Here is a 24,157-nt window from a genome sequence, read left to right as displayed (position 1 = left end):
TCTCAGGAAATGAATCCTTTTGTACAGGCAGCATCCTTCTGTGTCATTCCATACAGCATTAGCCAAAAGGTACAGCCCTGCAGAGTGGCCACTGAAAGACAGGAGTAGGTTGCAGAGCCTGAAATTGCACAGTGATACTGTGAGCTCTCTGCAGGAAGGAGGGTGGCTTATCCCAATGTGTTCAGAGTAGCAGAAGCACCAGAGACAACACACGTCCTTTCTCAACGGGGAAGGAGAGAGTCCTGGAGGGTTGTCATGGTCTCCAGCAGACATCCTGATTATCTTCTAGTATTGAAGCCTTTCCTTTGTTATCCACTGGGGCTCTATGAAGACAGTGGGAGGTGTCCACAATATCTTTTAGGCCTCAGAGTATGTACTGGCCCTCCAGGACCCACAGATAGCAAGGAGTGGCTGACCCTGGAAAAGTGGCTTATTCTATGTCCCATGTCTCCCTGAAAAGTGATGCCCTCTCCTCCCCCAGGGAGAAGCCACATCTTGTAGACTGTTTCTCATTGCTCAGCTACACAAATGCATCTGTGGTCTGAATCAAAGTGAAATCTCAGTCGCTGCCAGTTACAGTCACAATCCTGGCCACTAGTGTGTGTGTGTGTGTGTGTGTGTGTGTGTGTGTGTGTGTGTGTGTGTTACTACTCTCTCTTGGGTAGTGACACTGGGTGGGGGTGCTGGGGCAGGGTGAGGACACGGGCTGTGCGTTCCGTGGACATCAGAGCAGGAGTGTTCACCCCATTTGTATAGAGTTGATGTCCATAGTTTGAATGTGAGTTCTTGTTCTGTACGCACTCTGTATCAGAGAGCTAGGATTTGAATCCTTATTCACTGTTAAATCTCAGATAGGATCAGGACTGGGTAGACACTTAAGGTAGTCTGGGTTGGCCTTATTAGCTGCCTTCCCAGGCACCATCTCCTTTTCTAGAGAGACTGCTTGGTCAACAATGCTCTTTTTGGTGTCCTTGTCAAGCTCAGAGCAACAGAGTCCTTAGGGACACTTAAGTTACAGATGGATGAGCCCCACCCACAGTTTCTGATGCAGCAGATCTGGATGGGGGCCCAGTGATTGCCTTTCTAGAGAGTTTTTAGGTAGTAATAAGGTTCTAGGCTAAAGGAAAATTACCACCCCCCAGCTTCACAGCTGGGTTAGTTGCTTATAGAGACTCTGTCTACCAGAGATGGCTCCAGAATGATCATGGGACCCTGTGGAGCCCTAGAGATATGAAAACAGCTGCCATGTCCCAATAGTGCTGCAGAGTCTGGAGCAGCTACAGCTGTTTTTCTGCATTGTATGTGAGGTGGGTGCAGGAGAATGGGAAGGGAGCTGGAGCAAGGAGTAGTGGCCCTTAGGGTGGGTTCACCTCTGCCCCTTGTCACCAGGTGGGAGGGTTGATGATGGATCTCATGAGCTAATATGTGCCCCTGGCAACAACTAAAGCTACACAGAATACTGAAATCTCATCGGATCAATGCTACAGTTAGAAAGGAGGGTTGCTTCCTTTCAAGTTTTTCTTCTAACTTTGAAGTTTGTTTTCTAACCGTATTTTGTCACTGAACTTTGAAGACACTGTTCTCTGTAAGGCAGGGGATAGCAGAGAAGAAATAACAGGTCCTTGAAAGTTAGAGTCTAGAAGGTCCCTCTAATTATTCCTCCATCTTCTCATTGTGATTCTAAATGATAACATGGACATCCCTAGGTAAGTGTGTGAAGAACAAGAATGCCGCACTGCTCCTAATATAGCATCCTCTGAAAGTCTCTAGTGTGTGTCATGGTGGAGAAGTAGCTTTTCCTCCACTTGGGTGCACGGTTGTGGTGAGGTGTTGATACCTTTAAGATGATGGGCCTCATAGGAGAGACATCAGTGAGGAGGGGACCCAGCCACTCAGGACACTGCTCTTTGGGTTCAGGGTTAGAGAACTTGGATTAGTTCCTGAGCTGCTGGGCCCCTACAGCCTCCACTTTCCTGCCTAACAGTGTGAGGCCTTCCTTTCAGGCTCTCACATATAAGGTCAGTTGGCAAAACCCTTTCTGTTATAGAGTCCAATCTGGGGCATTTTGAAACAGCAACATGAAATGGACTAGATTCCGATTGGAGATACGGAATCAACTAGTAATGGAGGAGTCATCAGAGCCTCCTTAAAGCAGCCTTACTAGAAGCCTTCTCTCTTTCACATCCTTGCTCCCCATCACTATCTCCTCACCTTCTAATAAGTTGAGGCACATACCCCTGAAAAGATGCAGCCTACCAATCATAAGAATCCTTTTATCAGCAGACACCACCTCTCAGGTGAGAACTAGCTTGGGTCACAACACTGGGTCCCTGAAGGATATTGTTCCTAACTGTACAGCTGAGCCAGCTTCTCCAACACCTGCGTGTAAGCAACCCACTGCCTTCCAATCTCTGGGTATATTGAGTAGCTGCTGTTTCTTACGATTCCTGCACAGATGAATTTGTGTGAACCATGGACCTTTTGGTGGGTCAGCACCAGCACTAGCCACACTTTCCATCCATTCCTGTGCATTTTGTTGATGTTCCAAAGCTGCTAAGATCACATGTGTCTGATCATCAAGCAAGGTGTCAGGCTGAGATAATTGCCAAATCCCGACGTGACCTCTTCAGATCACAGCCCTTAGATTCTCTGCCAGGACATGAGCTCCTTATCTGAAAATATTTATGCTCCTTCTCTTTGAGTGTAGCATTATTAATATATATATATATATATATTCAGTTTTTCAAACATCAAAAATATGTGTAAACATATTATGTTTGTTTTGTGTTTCAAACCCACTGAGTCACAAAGGAGGCAGAGACCAGATGTGTGGCAGACAGCAGCAGGCTGACTGTTTTCTTAGGAAAATGGCCAAGAGACTTTTTAAAATAAAGGATTTACTATGATAATAAAGGTTAACTGCTACCACAGTCCGAAGCGACGGTGCCCAAATGCATCTGCACAGATACAACTCATAGTACAGCCCCAGAGTAGCAGTGATCAGGGACAGCTACTTCACCCAAATAAATCCCTAGGTCTCAACATTTTTTCTCTTTGTGCTGCCGTGGTCTGCTCTCAAATTAATGTTAAAATATGTATGCCCTAACTTGTGATTTACAGAATCGGTGACAAATAGTAAAAAGGACAGGCATGCCATAAAGCTTATGGATGGGGTGACGGCAGGCACAATGATGCCTCATAAAGAACGGAGGGGAGTAAACACAGATAGGCTGGCTAGGTGGCTGTGTGCACTGAATCCCTTATAAACATCCCATGGCGCACCCTGCTGCAAGGCAGCCCCGTCGTTAATTAGAACATCCGGCAGACGCTGCAATGTATCCATGCACCCAAGTGGATCTTCATTTTTCACATGCGGGGCCTTACTAATTAAAATCAGCTTTGCAATTAAACGTGGAAAATTGTGTTAAACTTTCAAGCATGGTTAGGAAAAAATGCAATTATTTTTAGGGTGTTTTATTTCAATGCAAATGAAATTTCTATCTACATGAAGCCAGGGAAAGCAAAGAGGATGGCATAGGGGCTCTCTCTGTTCCTTCTTGCTTTTCTTTCTTCCTTTTTTTTTTTCTGGATTATGGATGCTCCTCTCAGTTGCAAGCTGCAATGCTCCCCTATCTCTCAGCCAGTACCTGGCTAGGTTCCAAAGCTTTTAGTGAGTGCTCTCTGTCAAGGCATGAATAATATCACCCTGAGGCTGTTGGCAGAATCCAAATGAGGCGTGCATACATCAGGAAGCCAGCCCTCCACTTTAGCTCCCAAGCAAGCTCCTGTGAAGACAGGCAATTATTCACCCACCGGCTGCCCTGGCAATCACGCTGGTGGGTGGAAAGGTGCGTGAAATGGAAGAGAATTTGAACAAGGAGTATGCACAACAAGCCAGAGAGGATCCAGTAATTTCCTAATAAAAAAAAAAAAAGAAGAGCTACCATTTGAAGCTTGTAAATTTAAAAATGTGAGCTGAAAGATTTAGCTTAGTGTTTTCTAAATTGGAGCGGGCTGAAATATAGCTGTTCTCATCTCCTAACTTCAGGGTGCTAGTGAAATGCTCAGAGACTACAAGACTAAGTTACGCTTAACTTGTTAGTTAAGCAGGAACCCATGCTTAACTAATAAGTAATTTTAAAATCTCAGTAAAGAGTTCAGTGTAAACGAAATCAGTTAACTGTCGCATCAGTCCAGAAGGCTCGTGGAACACACAGGTAGTGAATGTGTCCAGGCTATAAGCCCCTTCCTTACTCCCACCCTTGGGTGTGTGGGAAGCTTCTATAGAAATCATTTATACACAAGCAAATCTAATTCATTTCAAGCATATACACCTAACAATTTGTGTGTAAAGTTAAAATTCCAATTCTTACACAGCATTTAATATCGCTCTGTAGTAAATGCTAATAAAATGTCATTATTTTCAATTTTTATTGGAAAAATTAATAAAATATTAGTGAAAATAAAGTAATAAGTATTTTGAGGATGAAAAATAGATTTCTGTGTAAATTTTTTGACATCTGGCTTTATAGCTCATGTCTCAGGATCAGTTCCTAAAACACTCCAGATGAATGACAAAACCTTTGAAGAGGTACCTGGGCCACACTCACACAATTCAGGCTCAGACCCATACTCACACAACCCACACTCACAACTACACTTACAGCTCAAGCTCACAACACCTCTCACACAACCTAGGCTCACACCCACACTCACACAACCCACATTCACAACTACACTTACAGCCCAAGCTCACAACACCTCTCACACAACCTAGGCTTACACTCACACACAACTTACACTCACACTCATACTCACACAACCCAGGCTCACTACCACACTCACAGAACCCAGGCTTATACCCACACTCACACAATCCAGCCTCATAACCACAGTCACACAGCCCAGGCTCACATCCACACACACAACCCACACTTACACCCACACTCACACTACCCACACTCACACCTATCTTCACACAACCCAGACTGGCAGTGGTTTCTTTCACTTGTCAGCAACCCAACCATAGAGAATCAGCCTTCAGTTTGGGGGAGGATACCAGCAATGTACAGAACCAGATCCCACTCCATGCCTGTCCTCTACTGGGGTCTTCAGAAGTTTATGCAGGACCTTCTACACTTTCAGAGTTGCTCACAGTGAGCCACTTGCTAAGATGTTAAACCTTGGGCTCTCACCTGCTCGGTAAGGTCAGGAGGAAGCCACATAGCAACTTGTTGAACGTCATGCCTGTGACTTACAGATGTTTTATTTCTCTCACCAAAATATAACTGCTGGCATGCAAGAAAGCCCTGGTCTTTGGCACTTTAAATGTCCACAGGTCCTATAAGCCCACTTTGGCATGTGGGTAGAGAGTGCAGTGGCAGCCAGGCTTTGGGACCTAAGATGACCCTTCAGGAACTCAGAAAGACTGAGAATTACTGGATGAATCTGAAAATTGAAGTTCCAATTAGACTGTACATTTGAGGTTCTCAGTTGTCTCTGACATCCTATTAGCACAAGGTAGGAAGCCATAGACTAGTAGAGGATCAGGGTAGCTGCACACACAGAGCCACACACAGTGTGAAAATGTCGGTGGTAAAAGGAGGCCATCTTCACTGTGTACAGAAGAGACCAGAGGGTTCAGAATGTAGGAACTGCCTCCAATCCTCAGGGTACACTTTATCAGCTCCCATCCTTGCATGCATGTCTTTGTCATATTCACAGCTAGTGACATGAAATCACATATGGGACCAAGGGCAGACTTGTGTCCACAAACTATTGACAGTTCTGAAGGTCACTGTGTGTCCTGTCTGTTGTTCTGAGAAGCCAAACCCAGATTAGCTGATGGGACACCAAAATGTCAGCTGAGCTTGGATCCCTGCTGTCAGCAATCCATTCAGATATACTCGGTGCTTGGTGCCAAGAGGGTGTCACTCAGAGGGAGTGATGCAATGCTTCTGCCAGACACCTGGGAGTCTAGCACTCATCTTTCTCATTTTTGCCCTGGCTGCCAGGAGACTCATACTGAATTTAGTACTGTATGGACCATGACATAGCCTGCATTTCTCTGCTTCAATTTCCTTTATATGTTGTACTAGCTTAACTTTCAACTTACCATTTAGTTGTACAGCTGGACCTAGGTTTACCAGAGACCATGGATTATTACAAACTATTAACACAAACAAATACCTACAAGCAGTTTGTCTTTTGTTAAGATAAAATACAGGGGTTGATGTAAAAATCCCCAAATGCATATTACAGCCCTACTCTGGCCCTAATATTTAAATCCAAATCTTAAATTGTGAATCACTTTTAACTTACTCTCTCCTTGCCCAGGTTTTATCTAGTGCTTGGTACAGCTTTATTCCTCATTTCTCTGAAATCTGTGCCCGTCTCCATCACCCCAGGACACCCAACCTTCCCGTCTTCTTTTACAGAGTTAGCACCCACAAGGAGACTGACCAGCGTACAGAGCCTCATCCTTTGTGCCTAAGAAGCGCAGAGACAGCAAACTAAAAGGGTAAGAAAATATTGATTTTCTTAGGAGTTTTCGTAATAAAAACCAAGGACTATAGAATAGGCACCATTTTACCATGGGTCCCCCCCCAAATACTGATTTTTTTTTTCTTTATAACTTGGACTGCCCACATCTGCCTCTAGTTACTTTGTGCATGTTCAAAGAGACATTTCAACATATTAAAATAACACCATGGACTGGGGGGACATAGAAGCTAAGTGAAAATTGCAGCCTTGAGGAGAACACATTCGACAAGAAATACATTGCTAAAAGGATAAAAAGGGCAGGTAATTTTATCCATACCAGGCTGTGGATCCCATGTCTCTCTACCCCTACGGCAAGCCCCATGTCTAAGTCACATCAGACATCCTTCACAGTTACCACTACTGCTCCAGTGGACAGCGTGCAGGTACAGCGAGAATGGACAGGTCTCAGGAAAGGAAAATACCGCAGCCAGAAGTTACTTTCAAACCATAAAAATCAAAGCCAGACACAAACAAATCTTCTAATCCTGACATATCAGCAGCCCCACGATGTTAAAATGCATTATCTCATGGCTTTGCTTAGCAGGTATCACCAGTGGCCTGAGGACCCTGGAGGTCACAGCCATCTAGATCACTCCTGTCCTGCAGCCTCAGATCGTCAGTGGCACAGGGAAAACCAGAATCCAGGTCTCCAGACTGGAGCCATTGGTTTCCAACCATACCACATTGCTTGTGTACTCTCTGGTGAACACTTCAATTCAAACAGGAGGGAATGAGTCAGGATAAAATGGTACCAGCATTTTTATGTGCCCAGGCTTCTGGGGAGCTTTCCTAGCTGGCATGGTTCTGTGTCTTTCCTCACAGTCCACCTGAGTGCTTCATGCCAGGATCAGCTTTGAAATGGACTGAGGCCAAACTGCCTTCAGATCTCCCTCAGAAACCAGAATACATAAGAAGTGAATATATATCATTCATGGCCACATCAACCCACACCTTCCAGGAATTCACCTTAGTGAAGGATCTGAATGTGTAATAGAGATAGGAGAAGAGAGTGGTGATCTCTCTGACTTGATCAGTGCTCACTGTGAACATGCTTTGAAATACCACAGTACAACCCCCATACGTACAGCAATTATTTGTTCACAGAATAAAAGCCAACTGAATGTTTGTAATTATTCTTCTAAATTTCTTTCTTTTTTTTCTTTGCAAAGCTGTGGCTATGAAATGATATCCAGTTAAAATTTGTTAACCAAATTTAATAATTTATTTTCATAACTGTGAGAAAGCCTAACTATCGGCTAATGAAGAGATGATTAGGAGAAAATAGACGCTGTTCAGAGTTTGCCAACTATTTTTCTGTTGAGCACATAATGCTGTCTTTAAGCACACAGACTTAAGACCTTACATGTCTCCATGTAGCAAAATTTATATTTTAGTTACCAGTCTCATTACCTGATTCAGCAATTTACAATTATATATGGTATAAATAATGATGTAACACATTAAACTTAGTAATTTAAAACAAAAAAAAATTCCTAGAGAAAAGTGGCCCATGTCTCCTTTGGTATGTCATGGGGAAACCAGACAGCCATCTCGTGATGGATGCTCATTAGGCAATCCCCCATGCCCTTCTGTGCAATCATGGGGATCTGGGGAATGACTCATGAATTTTCCTTTGATTTTACAAAGTGACAGTCAAAATAATAGCTTGATTTTAACAACAAATTACTGTTTCATTGGAGAGAAAATAGAGAATGAGGACAAAGGAGAGGTCACCCTGAGTACCCCTGGCAGCACCCGACTCAAATGATGTCAGTCTGGCCATGGAAAGTTGGTAGCACAGGATGACTTTAGTCCTCTTGACTTGACTTGGGAAAAATAAGTGAGAACAATATCATTACAACTGGCAAGCATTCCTCACCTATCATGTCTGGGACCTTCATACAGCAGGACCCACCTGTGTTTCCTGCCAGAGCAGATGGGAAGACAAAGCATAGGTATGGCAGCTAGCCACTGGTGTGTATAAAGTGCTCTGGCCCTGGTGCATTTTCAACTGTCTTCCTTTCTGATGTTCTCTCCACACCCCCTCACCATCAGGGATGTGAAATCTAGTACTTGTGAGAGTAACAAGACCACCTGTCTCCAGGACTCTAGGTGTGATCTGTCCTTACTTTTGCCGCTGTGTGAGCATTCCCTGCAGTTGTCTGGGTATCACCTTAGTCTGTGTTTCCCAGCACAAGATCTCCTAGATGATGGGACCAAAGTTACTTCATAAAGCTCAACAGGTCTTGTGTTACTTTATCTTCTAAGGTTCACTGTCCTCAGCTAGTAAAAGAAGAGATGAGGAGAGAGGGAAGGGTTCAACCTTCCTTGTGGAACATGGGAAGCCCCAAGCTCTCCACATGCTGAGCATGGGTTCACAGGTGAGAATGGGAGGCTCGTCATGGTTTGTGCCAATTTATACACTGTTGTCAACATTGTGACACAGAGTGTCTTATGCTTTGAGAACTATACGGGAGATGGAAGGACATGGAGAAGTGAGAGAAAAGAAGACAAGGATGGCATGCATTATATCCCTAAACACCTACCCACATGTCTTCACTTGGATTGGGTCTCTAAACAAGCCATCTTAGACAGCACATTGTGAAAAAGGCAGGCATTACCTTCTATGTCGTGCATATTTGCCACTGACGTGACCACTGCCATCGCAGCCCGGAGTGGGACAGCTGCAATAGGAAAGAGCTGATTATATAGCTGCATGGGCTTCTGTGGGCACTGACGGTGGTAGGCCGGCCTCTCAGAGAGGTGGGGAAGAAGGGAGGGGGAGGGAGGGAGGGAGGGAGGGAGGGAGGGAGGGAGGGAGGGAGGGAGGGAGGGCAGAGGAGAAACAGCACTGACCAAGGGAGGAAATACAGGGAGCTTTTTATCTGCAGTTTCAGGGGAATTAATTTCATCACTATAGCAGGCTATGCGCAAGCTGCCAATCAGTCCGTAAGTACAGCACACCCATTCAGAGGCATGAGTTTTCTAAACTGCTGCTGGGAACACCTTTCCCCCACAAAGCACTTACCTGAACAGCTCTTGTATGGCTGGCTCCACAGGAACTGCAGAAAGATGGAAAACATAAAAACTTATCATGTGTCATAGGTACTCTTCTCCCATGGAAAATTACCAAAAGGGTGGTGTTATTGGGGGGTCAGAGTGAACCGCTGTGGCAGTCCCCAGCCAGCCTCAGAGACACGGGGAAGTGCAGACTTACCTCGAACACCTTTGGATCGTGTGCGATGGCGCTTTTCCTCAGCGTCCACGTCCATCTGGGAATAGATTTTCAGGTGGTCAGTGCCCTTGTCCTGTGAATGCAGACCAGCTGTACCCAGCACTCCTGACTATCCCTGATACTATAGTCATAGGCCCTTAATCCTGTGTAGTTCTATAAAGGAAGGCCTCCACAGGGCAGCATGGGTAAGCAAGGGCTAAACAGTCTTAAATGTGTTCGTATAGGAACCTGGGTCTAGTAATTACTAGGCCTCTGCACTCTCCAGCCACAAACTTGGATGGCTTTCCAGGAATCCAACTCTCCTCTTGAGGATGTGCTTAGGACACCTTTGGTTGTCTGCATTATATTTTGTACCAAGAACATAATAGACACCCACTATGTTTACAAGAAGACAAAAAGTATCTAGATGTTCCTTGTAACTAACTGGGTTAATATGACAAAGAACTTATAGAAAAGAGAGGTGAGCAGAATGTCACTCATACCATTGAAAGCTTCATTTCTGTGTTATTCAATCTAAAGCATACAGGTTCTTTGTAGGTACACAGATCTTTGCCTGTGGCAGAGGACATACTATATACATGATATTTGACATGGAAAAGAAGCCCCCAAAGGCATTCTGCTAGCCTTTCTCCTCTCAGATAAACATTTTGTCATGTTAAGTATCCAAGTTCTACTTCATTAGAACCTTGTACCAATCTTGTAAGGAAATTTTTTATGTTTCTTTCATCTATGGAAAAACCCTACAGTTCTGAACTCATGGATGGGAAAGTCACATATGCTGTAAATGTCCCCTTTAAATCATAGGGATGAGCAACCATGAGGTGAATATTTACTAATATCTTATTCACCAAATATTTCCACAATATATTAATTTATTAGATATGAATATAAGTTCATTCAATAGGTATACATGTAGTTCTAGTCAATATAACAGAGGGGCTGATAAGAGCCTGGCAGTGATGATAAGACACAAACAGTAAAAACATTTCTCAGATTACTTATTTGTTTTTTAACTCCAACAGTGATTTCTTTGCCACGTCTGGTATGGATGGCAGCATTCCTGGGCAGAAGATATGGGACATTATGGCATATTCCATGCCTTGTACATTGTACCATATATCAAAGCCACTTACTCCTTGGAAAGAGACATATTAGAGTAAAGCACCGAACAGATGTGCATTGCCTTGCTAGAGATATACCTTAGAGGGTGGACCTGCCCTTTGCCCAAGCTTGGAGTGTCTGCACTTACTCTTCATGGATACAATGTGACCAGTGGCACCAGGGCACATCATACAATAAGGAATATAAGCTCATTCCATGAGTTTAGTATCTATTCATGTGACCTGTCTGCTTCAGATACAGTGCTGCACCTGATTTAGTATATGAAGAAAAGGAAGAGCTCATGGGAAGTGCATGCTCATGGAATGCTATGGTGCTTGAGAATTATGTGTCCATGTGTGGAAAGAGACTGCAACTTATCCCTGAACAAAGATATTTGAAGTCCTGTATGGATGGATAGATAGGTGAGTAGATGGATGGATGGATAGATGGATGGATGGATGGATGGATGGATGGATGGACGGATGGGTGGGCAGGCGGATAGGTGGATGGATGGATGGATGGATGGATGGATGGATGGATGGATGGGTGGGCGGGCAGGCAGATGGATGGATGGATGGATGGATGGATGGATGGATGGGTGGAGGGAGCCATTTCCTGAGAAACTGCAGGCCTATAAGTAACAGAGGACGGGCAGTGTACTGAAAGGAACATCTCATGGATCAAAGAGGAATAATAGCACTCGAAGGGAACACTGTGAGGCCAGTGGTGACCAGGAGGGGCACAGTGGGCAGAGCGTACAGAGGCCATGGTAGCATGAGTGGGGTGAATTATAGAAATATTATGGAAAAAGGAGTGACTTAGCTGCATTCTGAAAGATGGAAGAGGACTGGGCTAAGAGGACTCATGTGGTTTCCTACACAGGCCACCTAGGATGCGGCCCAACCAACCTTGTGGGCTGGTCCTTTGTTCCTGGAACATTAATGTCTTGAGGAGAAGACATGGATGCAATAAATGCACCTTAGAGACTGTTGGGGTGTTTCATATGATACAGGAGTTTCTTGGGCATCTTTTGGGCCTCATACTACCAAAGCCTCTGTCCAGTTGGCCTAAGCATTAAGCTTCTGAATGCTGTCTTAGTATGGGGGCTGCAGTTTAAACAGTGCTTAAAGGGACAGACACACAGAGGCTCAGAAATTGCTATTCAACATTAGATTTTTCAAAATAAAGCAAAATTTTAGCAAACCTGTACAGGACCAATGAGGCAAGTGAGTAAGGCCTGTGGTGAAGGAACACTTCCTGTTCTGTAGAAGCAGTGCATCTTCTAAGACCTTGTAAAGTTGTCCAGGGGAAGAAGGACATTTAAAGTCCTTTTCTTTAAGGAACTTAAAATTGAATTAAAAGTGTTAGGGTAAATTGAGCTGAGCAACACTCTCACCCAGGGATAGAAAAAACTGTGGGGAGGGGTAGAGGGACTGATGTTGGAGCTGAACATTGAATTAATCAGATGTTTCAGGTTAAAATGGAATGGGAGAAAGATATTCCAGGCAAAGGAAGGGCTATCATCCACAGGGTCTGTACCTGATTTCAGAAGGGAACAGCTGTCATTTTGTCACATTTATTCAGAATCTGGTGAGTAAACCTGTGTTTATGATGCTCCTGGCTTTAGTTCAAGGTATGCTCTTCTCTGTGGGCATGGGACAGGAACACTGGCTTCCTCAGCTAATGGTTCAGGTGGCCTAATAAGAACTACTTTATTTTTTTGCATTCAAATTCATAAGCCTTTTATTATTATTATTGACAAGATATATATGAATATATATATATATATATATATATATATATATATATATATATATATATTCATTCCTGACTGGCCTGGTACTCACTATGTAGACCAGACTTTCTCCACATACTGTGATTAAAAGTATGTGTCACCATGCCTGCCCCTTTCTGTATTTTTATTTGTTTTGCACATATAGGTCAATTCTGCCTTTGGAAATGGACAGCCATTTTCCCACTAATTGCTTGTTATATAACCACACTACTCCAGCCACACAGAAAGGCCTCTCTTGCTCTGTGCTAAATTCCTGTCACAGGCTCTACTTTTCCTCTCTTCCCCTCTGCTCCTGTTGGTTTACCTAGCACTAACTCTGTTGGATGACAGTGTGTCTCGAATATGTTTTATTTTCTATCAAACAATGTTTCTTGCAATGATGATTGAGTGATAGATATATTTTTAAAATGTCTAACCCAGCATTCCACATACAGACAACACTAAATAAATTCTGAGAGTCTCTCTTTCTTTCCTTTTGGCTGGGAAAAATCACAGGAAGAAACATTTCAAATTCGTTTGTATTCTACCCTTACAGATGTTCAGCAAATGCCAATAGTGCGGTTTGGTTTCAGCATAACACATATACTGTGCAGTGGCATTTTCTAATGTCACACCTGATAGTGTGTGGTTACAGGCCAGGCACTCCTGCAGGCTCCCTGCACACCTGCCATCTTGGAAAGATGACTGGTTTTCTTCTGGTAACCCCTCTACTAGACACCATCAGTGGCAACCAGAGTCTGGACTGTTCACGACTCAGGGGCTCTTAGCTCAAGAGCTGCAGGAGCTTCCTTAGCTGTACCAAGGAGGACTCCTTGATGTTCCCCATATCCCATCTATGCCCTCCCTGCAACTGGAAATGCTAATCCCACTCATTGCCTGGGTCACTGAAGTCCCCATCAGCAATTTACATTAGGAAATCCACACTCAAAGGACTACTTTAGCATCCATCTTTTTTTTTTTTCCTTAAGCCTATTTATTTTCAAACTAATGATAGATTTTTTCTAAAGAAATTTAAGTGGTTTTATACATAAAGAAGTCTTGAGTTTAAGGAATTGGTTTTATGCCAACAGAAACTCTCAGGAATGATGTATTGAAGAGAGAACATGTGACTTGTTTTATAGCATGTAAACTTTACATTTGGAATCAGGATTTATCTTACTACTTTGATCTTATTTCTCCTGATAAAAGACACTTTCCTCAGGTTTGGCCTCAGTGAAGAGAATGTAATATTTTAAAGTATTGTGTTCTCAAGGAGTCTGTGGAGTCTGTGGGAATCCTTGGAACCTGTTTTCCTTGCCAAGTACCGGCAGGGCACAGCCATGGGCCAAGAAGTAGCTACATTTTGGTCACTGGGATTGTTGGGGCTAAGCTATCTCTGTCTCCACACTGTGGATCTTCTTTGCCCTCCATGGTTCTGCTTGTAGGACAGGGACCAGAGGAGGTCCTGCATTGCAGGTTGGATATAGGTAGCTTTCAACTAGACCCCAGAACTTGAGCTGGTTCTTAATCCTGCCTTATCACCTTTTAGTTATTCAGGAAGCAGTTAACCATTGTACCAATCAGCTGATCCTGTCTTCAGTTCTTGCTATTCAAATCTGTTTCACTGCTGGTTCCCCACACTGAGAGGGAAGATTGGAGGAAGGGCAGAGGCCAAATTATATGGAAGACATGATGAGGAAGAAGCAGAAACTCTGGAGAGGAGAGGTGTTGAGGATGCAACTATGTGTAGGTTGGTGTGCCCCACTAGCACCTGTTCTGAGAGTCACTGTCTCCTAGGTAACAGACACATCATGTTTACAGCTCCACAACAGAACATGTGCCCATACTCAGCTCAGGCTCACACAAATTTGGATCATGAAAACCCATCTGTGAAGGTCAACAAAAATGAGAAATCATATACTCTGGTCATTCCTGCAAAGCATTAAGGTAGAGTGCTATGGCAATTTAAAGTAACTTTCCGAAGTATGATAACACCTTTATTTAGAGAATTTAATGTGGTGTAAGCACACTGGTCTTTAGGATCTAGATCTGATATTCATGTGAAATAAGGGAGGGCATAATTTTCAAGAGGTTGCAGAAAATTAGGAGAGATAAATAGGCTTCTTGTTCACAGCACCAGTAAATGTGAAATTACCCAACTTAACTTGTCTAATCTTATTATCATCAGATAGAAGTAAAGTATTAGGTGGATAAGACAGAGAAAAAAATCCCTCCATATTTCTATCTGTTTTCCCAGCAGCTATGTACATTTATAGGCCAGTGCTCATGTCTGAGAGGCTGCTGACTAAGCCCTGAGCAAAGAGCATACTCCGAGATGATTCCTAACTTTCTCTTGGTCACCACTGGCCAGAGCTGAGTGGTGGCATCCCCGTGGAATGGTGTGCACTGTCCAGTGCTGTGCTCACTGCCCTGAGCTTCTGGTCTTTCCTTGTCCCTTCCTGATGGCACCTGTTTTCCACACTATGGAATTCAACTTTCTTGCTCCCAGTGTGGTCTGAGCTGGTTCACAGGACAGTCCAGTAACCATGACTTCTGTGCTCTGACTCTGGGGAAGCCTAGAGTGCTACCACAGGTCTCCTTCATCCCTGAGAGTAACTGTTCTCAAGAACAGCAGCTGGCTGAATCTCAGAACCTTGGAGAAGCCAGACCTAACCTACGTACAGGACTTGCATGACTTCCACAGGATGACATTCCTACCAGGTCTTAACCCAGGATGCTGTCAGCTTGGATACAGCTGTGGACTCAAAGGTAGGATGGAGGCTGTTCTTGTAAAGTAATGGCTCAGAGAATGCCATCTTCTCTAGAAGCCACCCATGCCTCCGGTGTCTAAGCTCTCTTTCCCAGTGTTAATCACTCACTTGCTCTTTATCCATCTTCTTGGAATAGATTTAACCTCTCTCTAAACAAGTTTCCCAACACTGCACTGCCTCCTGAGGTCATCTGAATATTCCCACTAGTCAACCACATCTTCAGATCAGAGACGTCATGCTTTCTGCATCTCTCGACTTACTGGAGAGGTACAAGGAACAGGGACCAGCCCAGCCCTGTGAGGGTAAATCAGCAGCTGCCCCACCTTTCCCAGAGAAGTTTCTTCACCTAGATGACATAGGTGCTGGGCTCCAGAACCTCATGAATGTGACCCAGCCTTTCCTTTACATGCTTACTGATTGTGACCTGACTTCCAGGCAACTGGCTATATTTAACTTGTGCTAACCCACAACCCCACTCGGGCTGGAGCAGGAGGGTAGCTCTGCTGTGCATGTCTGTTCCTCATTGCTTAGAGGCATCTGACTTGCCCCCTAACTTCTAATGGTAGAGAGCTGGGTTGTTTTATTTTATAGGTTTGATTACTTCTACTACAGAAAGTTAAGTCACAATAAATATGCACATCTTTATGCACATTTTAAAGAGTTTTCTAAAAAGATAATGTCAGTTTATCTTAAAATATGTAACAACAAAAATTCTATTGTACTTTTAAGTCAAGTATGAACACTCCTATTTCTAGAAACATTCCCCATGGCCTCTTTTCCTTTCTTCCAGTGAGACAAAATCTAGGGTTTCTTGGCCCTACTTCCTCAACTACCAAGGCAGAAACAATATTCAATGTGCTGGCCTTTGGGCTACCTGATCTTTGTCCTTTGTCTTCCTTTGAAAAACAAATTTTGAGACGTTTTCAAAGTCTGAATTTTCACACTCAGTTCCATAATCACATGCTGATCCAGGATTCTCTTAGGTGGTAGCTGTCCATGCTCAGCATTTTGTATCTTGAATTCCCCCTAATTAATTTTAATTATCACGGTAAAAATATTAAACTTCAAGATTCATATGTGTTTTGATATAGAAGACTATAGCTCAAACCTTTCATTTATATATGTGAAATTACACCAGCAAACCTTTAGTTTGCAATTTTTTTTTTAGAGTCGACCCCCTAAATTATTTATGTAGCTTTTAGGGGAAAGAAAATACTAAAGAATATAGAGAAGTTGTAGAAGCTCCTGCCTATGGGTGATAGGACCTGTGACCTGTGACATATATTAGCATTCAAGGGCAAGAAACAGAAGACCCCTCAGAACACTGTTTGCGATGAACAGCTATGGGAAAGGGAAGAAGTAGCTTAGAGTATACACAGTGCAGCTTAGGGAGCCCCCCACCTTGTGGTTCTGCTGCCTTCTGGGCCTTAGTGTCAGCATTGCGCCATCTACTGAGTAAGAGCCACACTTTCCTGTAAGCTTGAAATGAGGGTCAGGTGTGAATGCTCATAAAAGGTGAGGAAGGACTTGGAAGGGCTTCACGAACTGTAAAATACCTAGTATACACTACCGATGAGCTGTCAGCTCTGTATCCCACGGATGGTGTCTGTACCATGGGGTTGCCATCAGTTAATGGAACCTGATTGTCACTAAGCTGTCCCTGTTGAAATCAGTTCCTGTGTCAGGTGTGCCCTGCCCATGACAAAAGCACCCCTCCATCTGGGGGATGCCTCACTGCAGGGAGCTTTCAGTGATGGAGCTGATACAAATGCATCAACAAAGTCTCCCCTGAGAACAGGAAAATAACCCAACAAAACCTGAACAGAAGACAGGAGGGAAGAAAGGTCTAGAAAAGGAAAAGGAATAGACATTCAATGTGACAGTAAGATTCTGTGGGGTAGACTGATGACATGTGTCAGTGGGACACTTGAATTGTGTTGTGTGGGATTGGAGAGCAGAGTTTCTGAACAGAGGTGATGAGTGGGATATAGTTCTTGCCCTCTCTCCTCCCTGCCTGACATGCCATGACATTCAGGATGTGAGAGTTAGGTTCCTAGTGAAGGCCCAGGAGGTAAAAGTTGCCCAGGCCCTGAAGTGTGCTGGCTGTGAGAGGGGCAGGCAGGCCACAACAGGCACAGACTAGAAAAGAGATCCTGGAGGGTGGCTGAAGCATCATCTCCCCCGCCCCGGCCCCCCGCCACCCCGGCCCGTTCCTTTTTAACTTCCAGGACTTTATCACTCTCCATCCAAGAGGAACAAGGGTCGGACATGAAGGAAAAGGTGAGGACTAGACTGAGGTCTTCACAGAGGACAGTAGAGCTGCAGCAGGGATGACACAATGGAGACCCGGGAGACCTGGAGTTAAGGAGGTCTATCAAGGTTAAGGGTATTAACACTTGGGGTAGACCATGTAATGATGAAGGAGATCAAGAGCCGCCAGGATAGAGGGTCAGGTGCCCATGCTGAACACCCGAGGACATTATACATCACTGATGTGATCTGGAACAGAGGGCTACTCACAGTTCTGCACACCAATGGTCCCTACTCAGTGTGGAGGCAGCGCGGATGCACATCCTAGGGGAGATAGATGGCCCTTACCTTGTAGGAAGCCTTCTCTCCTGAGGACGGAGACAGGGTGACTCCGTGGGCAGGATGCAGGCCCAGAGCCAGCTCTCTCTAGGCTTTCCCTGGTCCTCCCCAGCTTGTAACTGTGGCCAAGTCACTTAATTTCTCTGTGCCTCCATTTCTCCATCTGTAAAAAAAGGAAAAGCATTAAGCACCTAAGGATCTCACAAACATATTAGGAGATAATGTAAATGGGTGTCCTCAATGACTGACCATATTTTTCCTTTATACTAATTTCAGCAGGGACCAGAATACCCATGGGTTAGCCACATGTTCCTGCATTCAAGCCATTCTTCTTGCTTGCGGCAGGGCCTCCCTCCCAACCCCACCCCACCCCGGTTAGGCTGACACATTCAGGAAACCATCAACGCCCCTACTTCCTACTTCCTAAGTCTGAGATAGAATCCACCTTCACAACGGCCTTGGGGGTGAGTTCCACACTAGGATTCATGTAAGCCTCATTTACTTGTGACTTCCTCAAGGACTTTAGAGATTGTTGATCTGAGTCTAAGCTAGTGAGGTGGCACTTGCTGCTGATTGATGATCTGATTCGATCCCTGGGACCTACATGGTAGAAGGGCAGAACTGACTCCTGCCCGCTGTCCTCTGACCTGCATAGACATGTGTCATGTATGCCCACTAGAGAAGAAAGGAAGGAAGGAAGGAAGGAAGGAAGGAAGGAAGGAAGGAAGGAAGGAAGGAAGGAAGGATGGACAGAAGGGAGGGAGGGAGGGAGGGAGGGAGGAAGGAAGGATGGACAGAAGGGAGGGAGGGAGGGAGGGAGGAAGGAAGGAAGGAAGGAAGGAAGGAAGGAAGGAAGGAAGGAAGGAAGGATCTGCATAGACATGTGTCATGTATGCCCATTAGAGAAGGAAGGAAGGATGGACAGAAGGGAGGGAGGGGGGAGGGAGGGAGGAAGGAAGGAAGGAAGGAAGGAAGGAAGGAAGGAAGGAACAAACGAACAAACTAATGAACGAGGCAGTCTCCTGGGAGGTACATACCTCCATCTGGGGTTAGGACACTTTAAGGAACATTTTGATATCCTTTGTGTCCTATAATCTTTATACAATTTCATGAATGAACAGAAAAAAAAACACTCAGAGAAGGTAACCCATCTGTCCAAATCTCCCCAGCTAGTGGGGACAGTGGCACCTGAAACCCAAGGCTCCCATCAACATGGCCAGCTCTCATACTCTCAGAAGAGTGGAAAAGCAGAGGTCTGGGGTAGGGAGGCAGAGCTTTCTGTATTCCCAGGGGAGCCCTAGTGGCTGTCACTGATGTCCCCTCAGTCTTCTGGGATATTCATTGCTGCATTTTTCTCCAGCACTGCTGTCCAGTTCCTTGGGACTGGAACCTCTGGGTTATCTTATACCTTAACAGGTCAAGTGATGAAGAAAGGCTTCTCTCCTGAGGATGGTGAGCTAACTCTGTGGGCAGATGACTAGAGATGTTTTTGGAACTTATAAATGTCTGTATTTCAGTCCTCAGCTTGACATAGTACACCTGCCCCCAAAGTATAAACTCACCTTCATTGGGAATTCTCTGGTAAACAACAGCAAACTCAGTGGATGAGAAAATAAGACACACAAAGATCATTGGCCCAAGGTCTCAACATCCTTGCTTTGGGCCTAGAAATCAGCATTCCTCCAATTACACTGGACACAGGGTCTGGGGTGTAGAGCCTTCCCTTATAAACCTCATTCTCTAAGAGTAATTTCATCTACCAGACAGCAAATGAATGTTTGTGCACTACTGTCTCCCTCCAGAACCTAATCACATTGGACACAGATTTGAAACAGAGGATGGAGAAAAAAGAAAGAAAAGGAAAGTCAGAAAAACCCCACCCTGTTCCCATTGACTAAAGGAGGAGGTATCTAGTTCAAATTGGGGTTATAATGCTATGACTCAACCAACCAGTAAAATATTAAATAGTTAAATGATCAAGTTCAGACAGAATCGGGTTTTTATATACCTTCACTTATTATTTCATGGTCTATGTGTATTGTTTCATAAGCACAAACTTCCTTGAGTTTTCAATTGCTAAATTAAATAATATACCAAAAGCATCCAGCTTATTACTGAGTGTTCAATGAATGGTAGAAACTCTGCACACTTTTTTAGAGTGTAAGCATCTCTGATTCTCTGGCATTCATGTACAAGTGTGACAATATGAATAAGCAGAAAACCCTTCCTACCAGACTCCTGCCCTTGGGTCTAGAAAGGATGCTTCTAGTGATGAGCAAGAGAGAGATCACTGGGACTGTCTCCTTGGTCTTCCAAAGGACCCTAGCAGCTCAGCATAACAACATAGATAACATATTGCCACACACATCCATAGTCAAATTTAAAGGAACAGAGATTAAGACTAATATAGTCATTGTCTTAAAATATGCAGAAAAATAATTTGGGGTATAAAGAAAAAATAGGAAGTATGAAGGAGGAGAAAGAGGAAATTCTTGAGTCAGTAGAAAATCTATGGTCAACACCAAACAGTCAATAAATGATTAAATCAATAAACAACAGCAAGATAAAAAGGAAAAGAAGTTAATACATTGATGGTAGCTCAATTATAACATAACACTGCCTTTTAGATTCTTCTGAAAAAAATAAGTATTTTTATAAAACCAACTAACATTCAACTGAACGTTAGAACATCAAGAAACACACATGCTGATAGCTCATAATGTTTAAAATTAAACAATTAAATCATGTATTAATGAGTGACAAGCAAACCAATTGTGGTACAGCTCATTTTTGGCAGAAATGAAATTGGATCTGAGATTCCTGCTTGTTAAACTTGTCACATAAAGCATACTCATTTGTGGGTTTTTATTTTGTTAACAAGCTATGTGAGATGACGCTTCAGAGGCACAGAAGAATCGGCAATGACATTGAGACACAGTAAGCTCCTGCCTGCAGGCTGCTAAGCTGACTCAGAATGGTACATTGGTGAAGGCTGCCGATTGTACCCCAGGGGCAGCATCAGGGACAGCAGAGCCCCTGTAGCCACAGAGTGGGGGATGGGGTGGGGTGGGAGGAGCCCTGCCTTGTGTGGCCAGATCAGAGTCTCCTCTTTCTTGGTTCTTAGTCCATTTTTAAAAATAGTAAGTCAGTGGCAGGAATACCCCCTGGGAAATAAATTTGAGGAAAATGAGGTCCCACACCTAATTTATTTCTGTTTATTTGCTTTCGGGAGCCCTTGCTTTCCTGCATGTCTGGACAGGGTTCTTGGTTCCCTGGGGCTGGGCAGGTCTTGCCACAGCCAGCATCATACCCTATCTGGAGGACTCAACAGTCCCTTCTTGGTCACCCTGCCAGGGTAGCTGGTGGTTCCCTAAAGCAGAAGACCATCCTGGGTGAATCCAAGCCTCTGTGTCCAGGTGTCTCTTTTCCTGGATTTCTTTTCTCTTTGAGGAGACACTCTGCATCTCTTCTGAATGAGGATCCTAGTGATTGTCCAAGGTCCTGCATATTGGAAATGCCTCTTCTTCTCTCGTCAATGACAGTCTTAGTGTGACAATGATTTGCTCAAGAAGGTGAAGGTGTGGCTTTGTTCTGGCAGCTGTTGCTGGGGCCAGTCTGGTTTCTGGGTACTCAGAAGCCTAAGCTTTCCTGTAGCCGAAGGACCTGATTCTCGTTCTCTTCTGGCCCCCTGGAATGTGTGTGTGACTCTCACCTTTTGCATTAATGTTCAGCCTCAGCACACTATGAAATCTGCAGGAACCCTCTCTCATGCAGGATTTGAGTCCTGGTCACGTGGGAAGCACTGGCCTGGGACACGGGGCCTGCCATTAGAGTACATCCTGCATGAATTTGTACTGGCCTCTGTCACCAAACCTGCCCTCCTTTTCTACTGCATCCCACTCATGTCCTCCTTTCTCTGTGCCCTTTCTCTTTTTAGGTAGACAGCACAATATTGTGTGATGGTGTGGCAGTTTGCTTAACCGTACATTTTCTCCATGCCATTTTAGTCTTTTATTATTGATTTCTTTGAGAGAGGCTATCTGGGTATGTGCTGTGTAGCCCAAGTTGTCCTTGAACTTGAGGTAATTCTCATGTTCTTTCCTCCTAAGTGTTGACATTATAGGTATAACTACCATGCTTGGTTACCCTGGCATTAAATCAACTTCTCTCTCCCCCTGCCCCCGTTCTCTCTCTCTCTCTCTCTCTCTCTCTCTCTCTCTCTCTCTCTCTCTCTCTCTCTCTCTCTCACACACACACACACACACACACACACACACACACACACACACCTCTTTTCCTCCTAGTTAACATTGGTCTCAAACTTGCCATTTACCAAGGATGACCTTGAATTCCCAATCCTTCTGCCTCTGCTTTCTAAGTACTGGGAATTTAGTAATTTTATAGAGATCAAAATCCAGGGCCCTGTACAGGCTAGGCAAGTACTCTACCAACTGAATTACATTTTGAAGTTGAGTTTGAAACTGTTCCAAATCAATCTGCCTTTATTTAGTGCTTATTTCAAATACTGAATACAGACTGGATCAACATAGTGTCAGAATGCGGGCTCTTGATGAGTCTCCCTGAGCAGAAGGTGATACGTGGTGGGCGGGATATGTGAGAGAGGGTAAGACACAATTCCTGAGGCAATATTTAAGTCCAGGGGACAGTCAGAGGGTGGTTGTGCTGCAGAGGGCACCTCAGCAGTTAATGAGGGCTGAAGGAAGCAAGGACAAAGGAGGGTCTCTGCAATGGTGAGAAGCCTTGTGTATAGCTTGTGCTGAGCGTAGAGGAGGGAAAGCTTTCTTGGTGGAGAGGAGAGCCTGTTGTTCAGATGTGGGAGAAAGCCTGCTAGCTGGATAAGGGGAAGGGAAGAACCTTCAGTCTGGGTACAGAGGAATATCAGCTGTCTGCGTGTAGAGGAAACCTTATGGTATAGATATGAAGGTCTGCTCTCTGTGTATAGTGAATGGTCTGCTGTGTAGGTTCAGAAGAGATCCTGATGCCTGGATGTAGTAGTCAGCTGTATGGGTGTGCAGGAAGGTCTGCTGTTTGGGGCTATGGGAGGGTCCACTGTCTGAGAATAGAAGAGATCCTGCTGTCTTTTAGTGAAGGATCTGCTGTGTAAGTGGGTCTGATGTCTGGGTGTAGAGCGGAGCCTGTTGTCTACATATGGAGGAAGGCTTGCTCTGTGTGTGTAGAAGACAACCTACTCTTCTGATATAGGAAAAGGCCTGCTGTCCAGGTTTAGAGAATAGTCTGCTATCTGGGTGTTTATGAGGGCCCTCTGTCAGGGTATAGATGGCTTACTGTCTGGGTACAGAGGAGGGTTTACTTTCTTATTTTCTGGATGTCTTGAAGGTCTTCTGTCTGGGTGTAGAGGAGGGCCTGCTGTGTGAGTGCAGAGAGAATTCTGCTGTGTTTGTGGGCCTGTTGTTTGGGTGTTGTGGAGTGTCTGGTCTCCGGTACAGGGAGAGTCTGCTGTCTAGATGTGGAGGAAGGCTTGCTGTCTGGGCATAGAAGAAGCGTACTGTGTGGGTGTAGAGGAGGATCTGCCTTCTGGGCCCACAGGAGTGTCTGCTGTCTGGATATAGAGGGGGTGTGCTGTGTGGGTGTAAAGGAAGGTCTGTTGCTCATCGTGGCAGGGTGTCAGGACAAAAGAGACATTCCAAGTAGCTCTTCCTCCTGGTATCTTGCCTACCTTGCCATCTGTGGATCCATTTCTCTAAGTGGAGTTATTGCGGGCTGGATCTCCCATCATTGCAACTGTGTCACAGTAGCTGCCTTTCTAATGAACGATGATTTAGCATTAAAAAGTACAAGGTTGTCGCTGAGCTCTGCCCTTTTTGATTTTGAAGCATTTAAGATCTGAAGCCATATCCACAGCAGACAATACAGAGAGAAGTCGTAGGACTCGCACACTCAACTTTAAAACTTTTAGCAAAGCAGAATAAGATGGAATGGTGTAAAGTGAGACACCAGGTCAAGAAAACAGAACAGAGGTTTCCAAAATCGCTCTCCCCCAGGTGTTTGCTATTAACAACTTTTCCACCAAGGAAATGATTTGGGGGCAGATCATATTACCACACAAAATAATGAATTTGGACCCCTGTCTTATACCATATGTGAAATGGATCTCACATTGGC

The 24,157-nt window shown here is 44.4% G+C and overlaps 1 protein-coding gene and 1 long non-coding RNA gene across 8 annotated transcripts in view; one reads left to right on the top strand and one right to left on the bottom strand.

Moving 5' to 3' along the window:
* The window catches only part of Myt1l (myelin transcription factor 1 like), a 143,365-nt gene extending 133,550 nt beyond the window's left edge, over positions 1 to 9,815 (bottom strand). For all 7 annotated transcript variants that reach the window (XM_059248238.1, XM_059248235.1, XM_059248241.1 and 4 more), the window contains exons 1-3: positions 9,761 to 9,815; positions 9,572 to 9,605; positions 9,165 to 9,227 (exon numbers count right to left, since the gene is read on the bottom strand). In XM_059248238.1, the coding sequence (XP_059104221.1) occupies positions 9,165 to 9,227; positions 9,572 to 9,605; positions 9,761 to 9,815 (152 nt within the window). The remainder of the gene's footprint in view (positions 1 to 9,164; positions 9,228 to 9,571; positions 9,606 to 9,760) is intronic.
* Positions 9,816 to 11,170: 1,355 nt separating this feature from the next.
* On the top strand, positions 11,171 to 19,993 carry LOC131897468 (uncharacterized). The gene is made up of 2 exons (XR_009375701.1): positions 11,171 to 11,301; positions 19,816 to 19,993. It is a non-coding gene; the product is annotated as an uncharacterized LOC131897468 (long non-coding RNA).
* The last annotated feature ends 4,164 nt before the right edge of the window (positions 19,994 to 24,157 follow it).

This window comes from Peromyscus eremicus, chromosome 22 (genome assembly GCF_949786415.1).
Source record: "Peromyscus eremicus chromosome 22, PerEre_H2_v1, whole genome shotgun sequence".
Classification (NCBI taxonomy): Eukaryota; Metazoa; Chordata; class Mammalia; order Rodentia; family Cricetidae; genus Peromyscus; species Peromyscus eremicus.
Note: the sequence above shows the minus strand (reverse complement) of the source record. Positions and strands in the feature narration are given on the sequence as shown.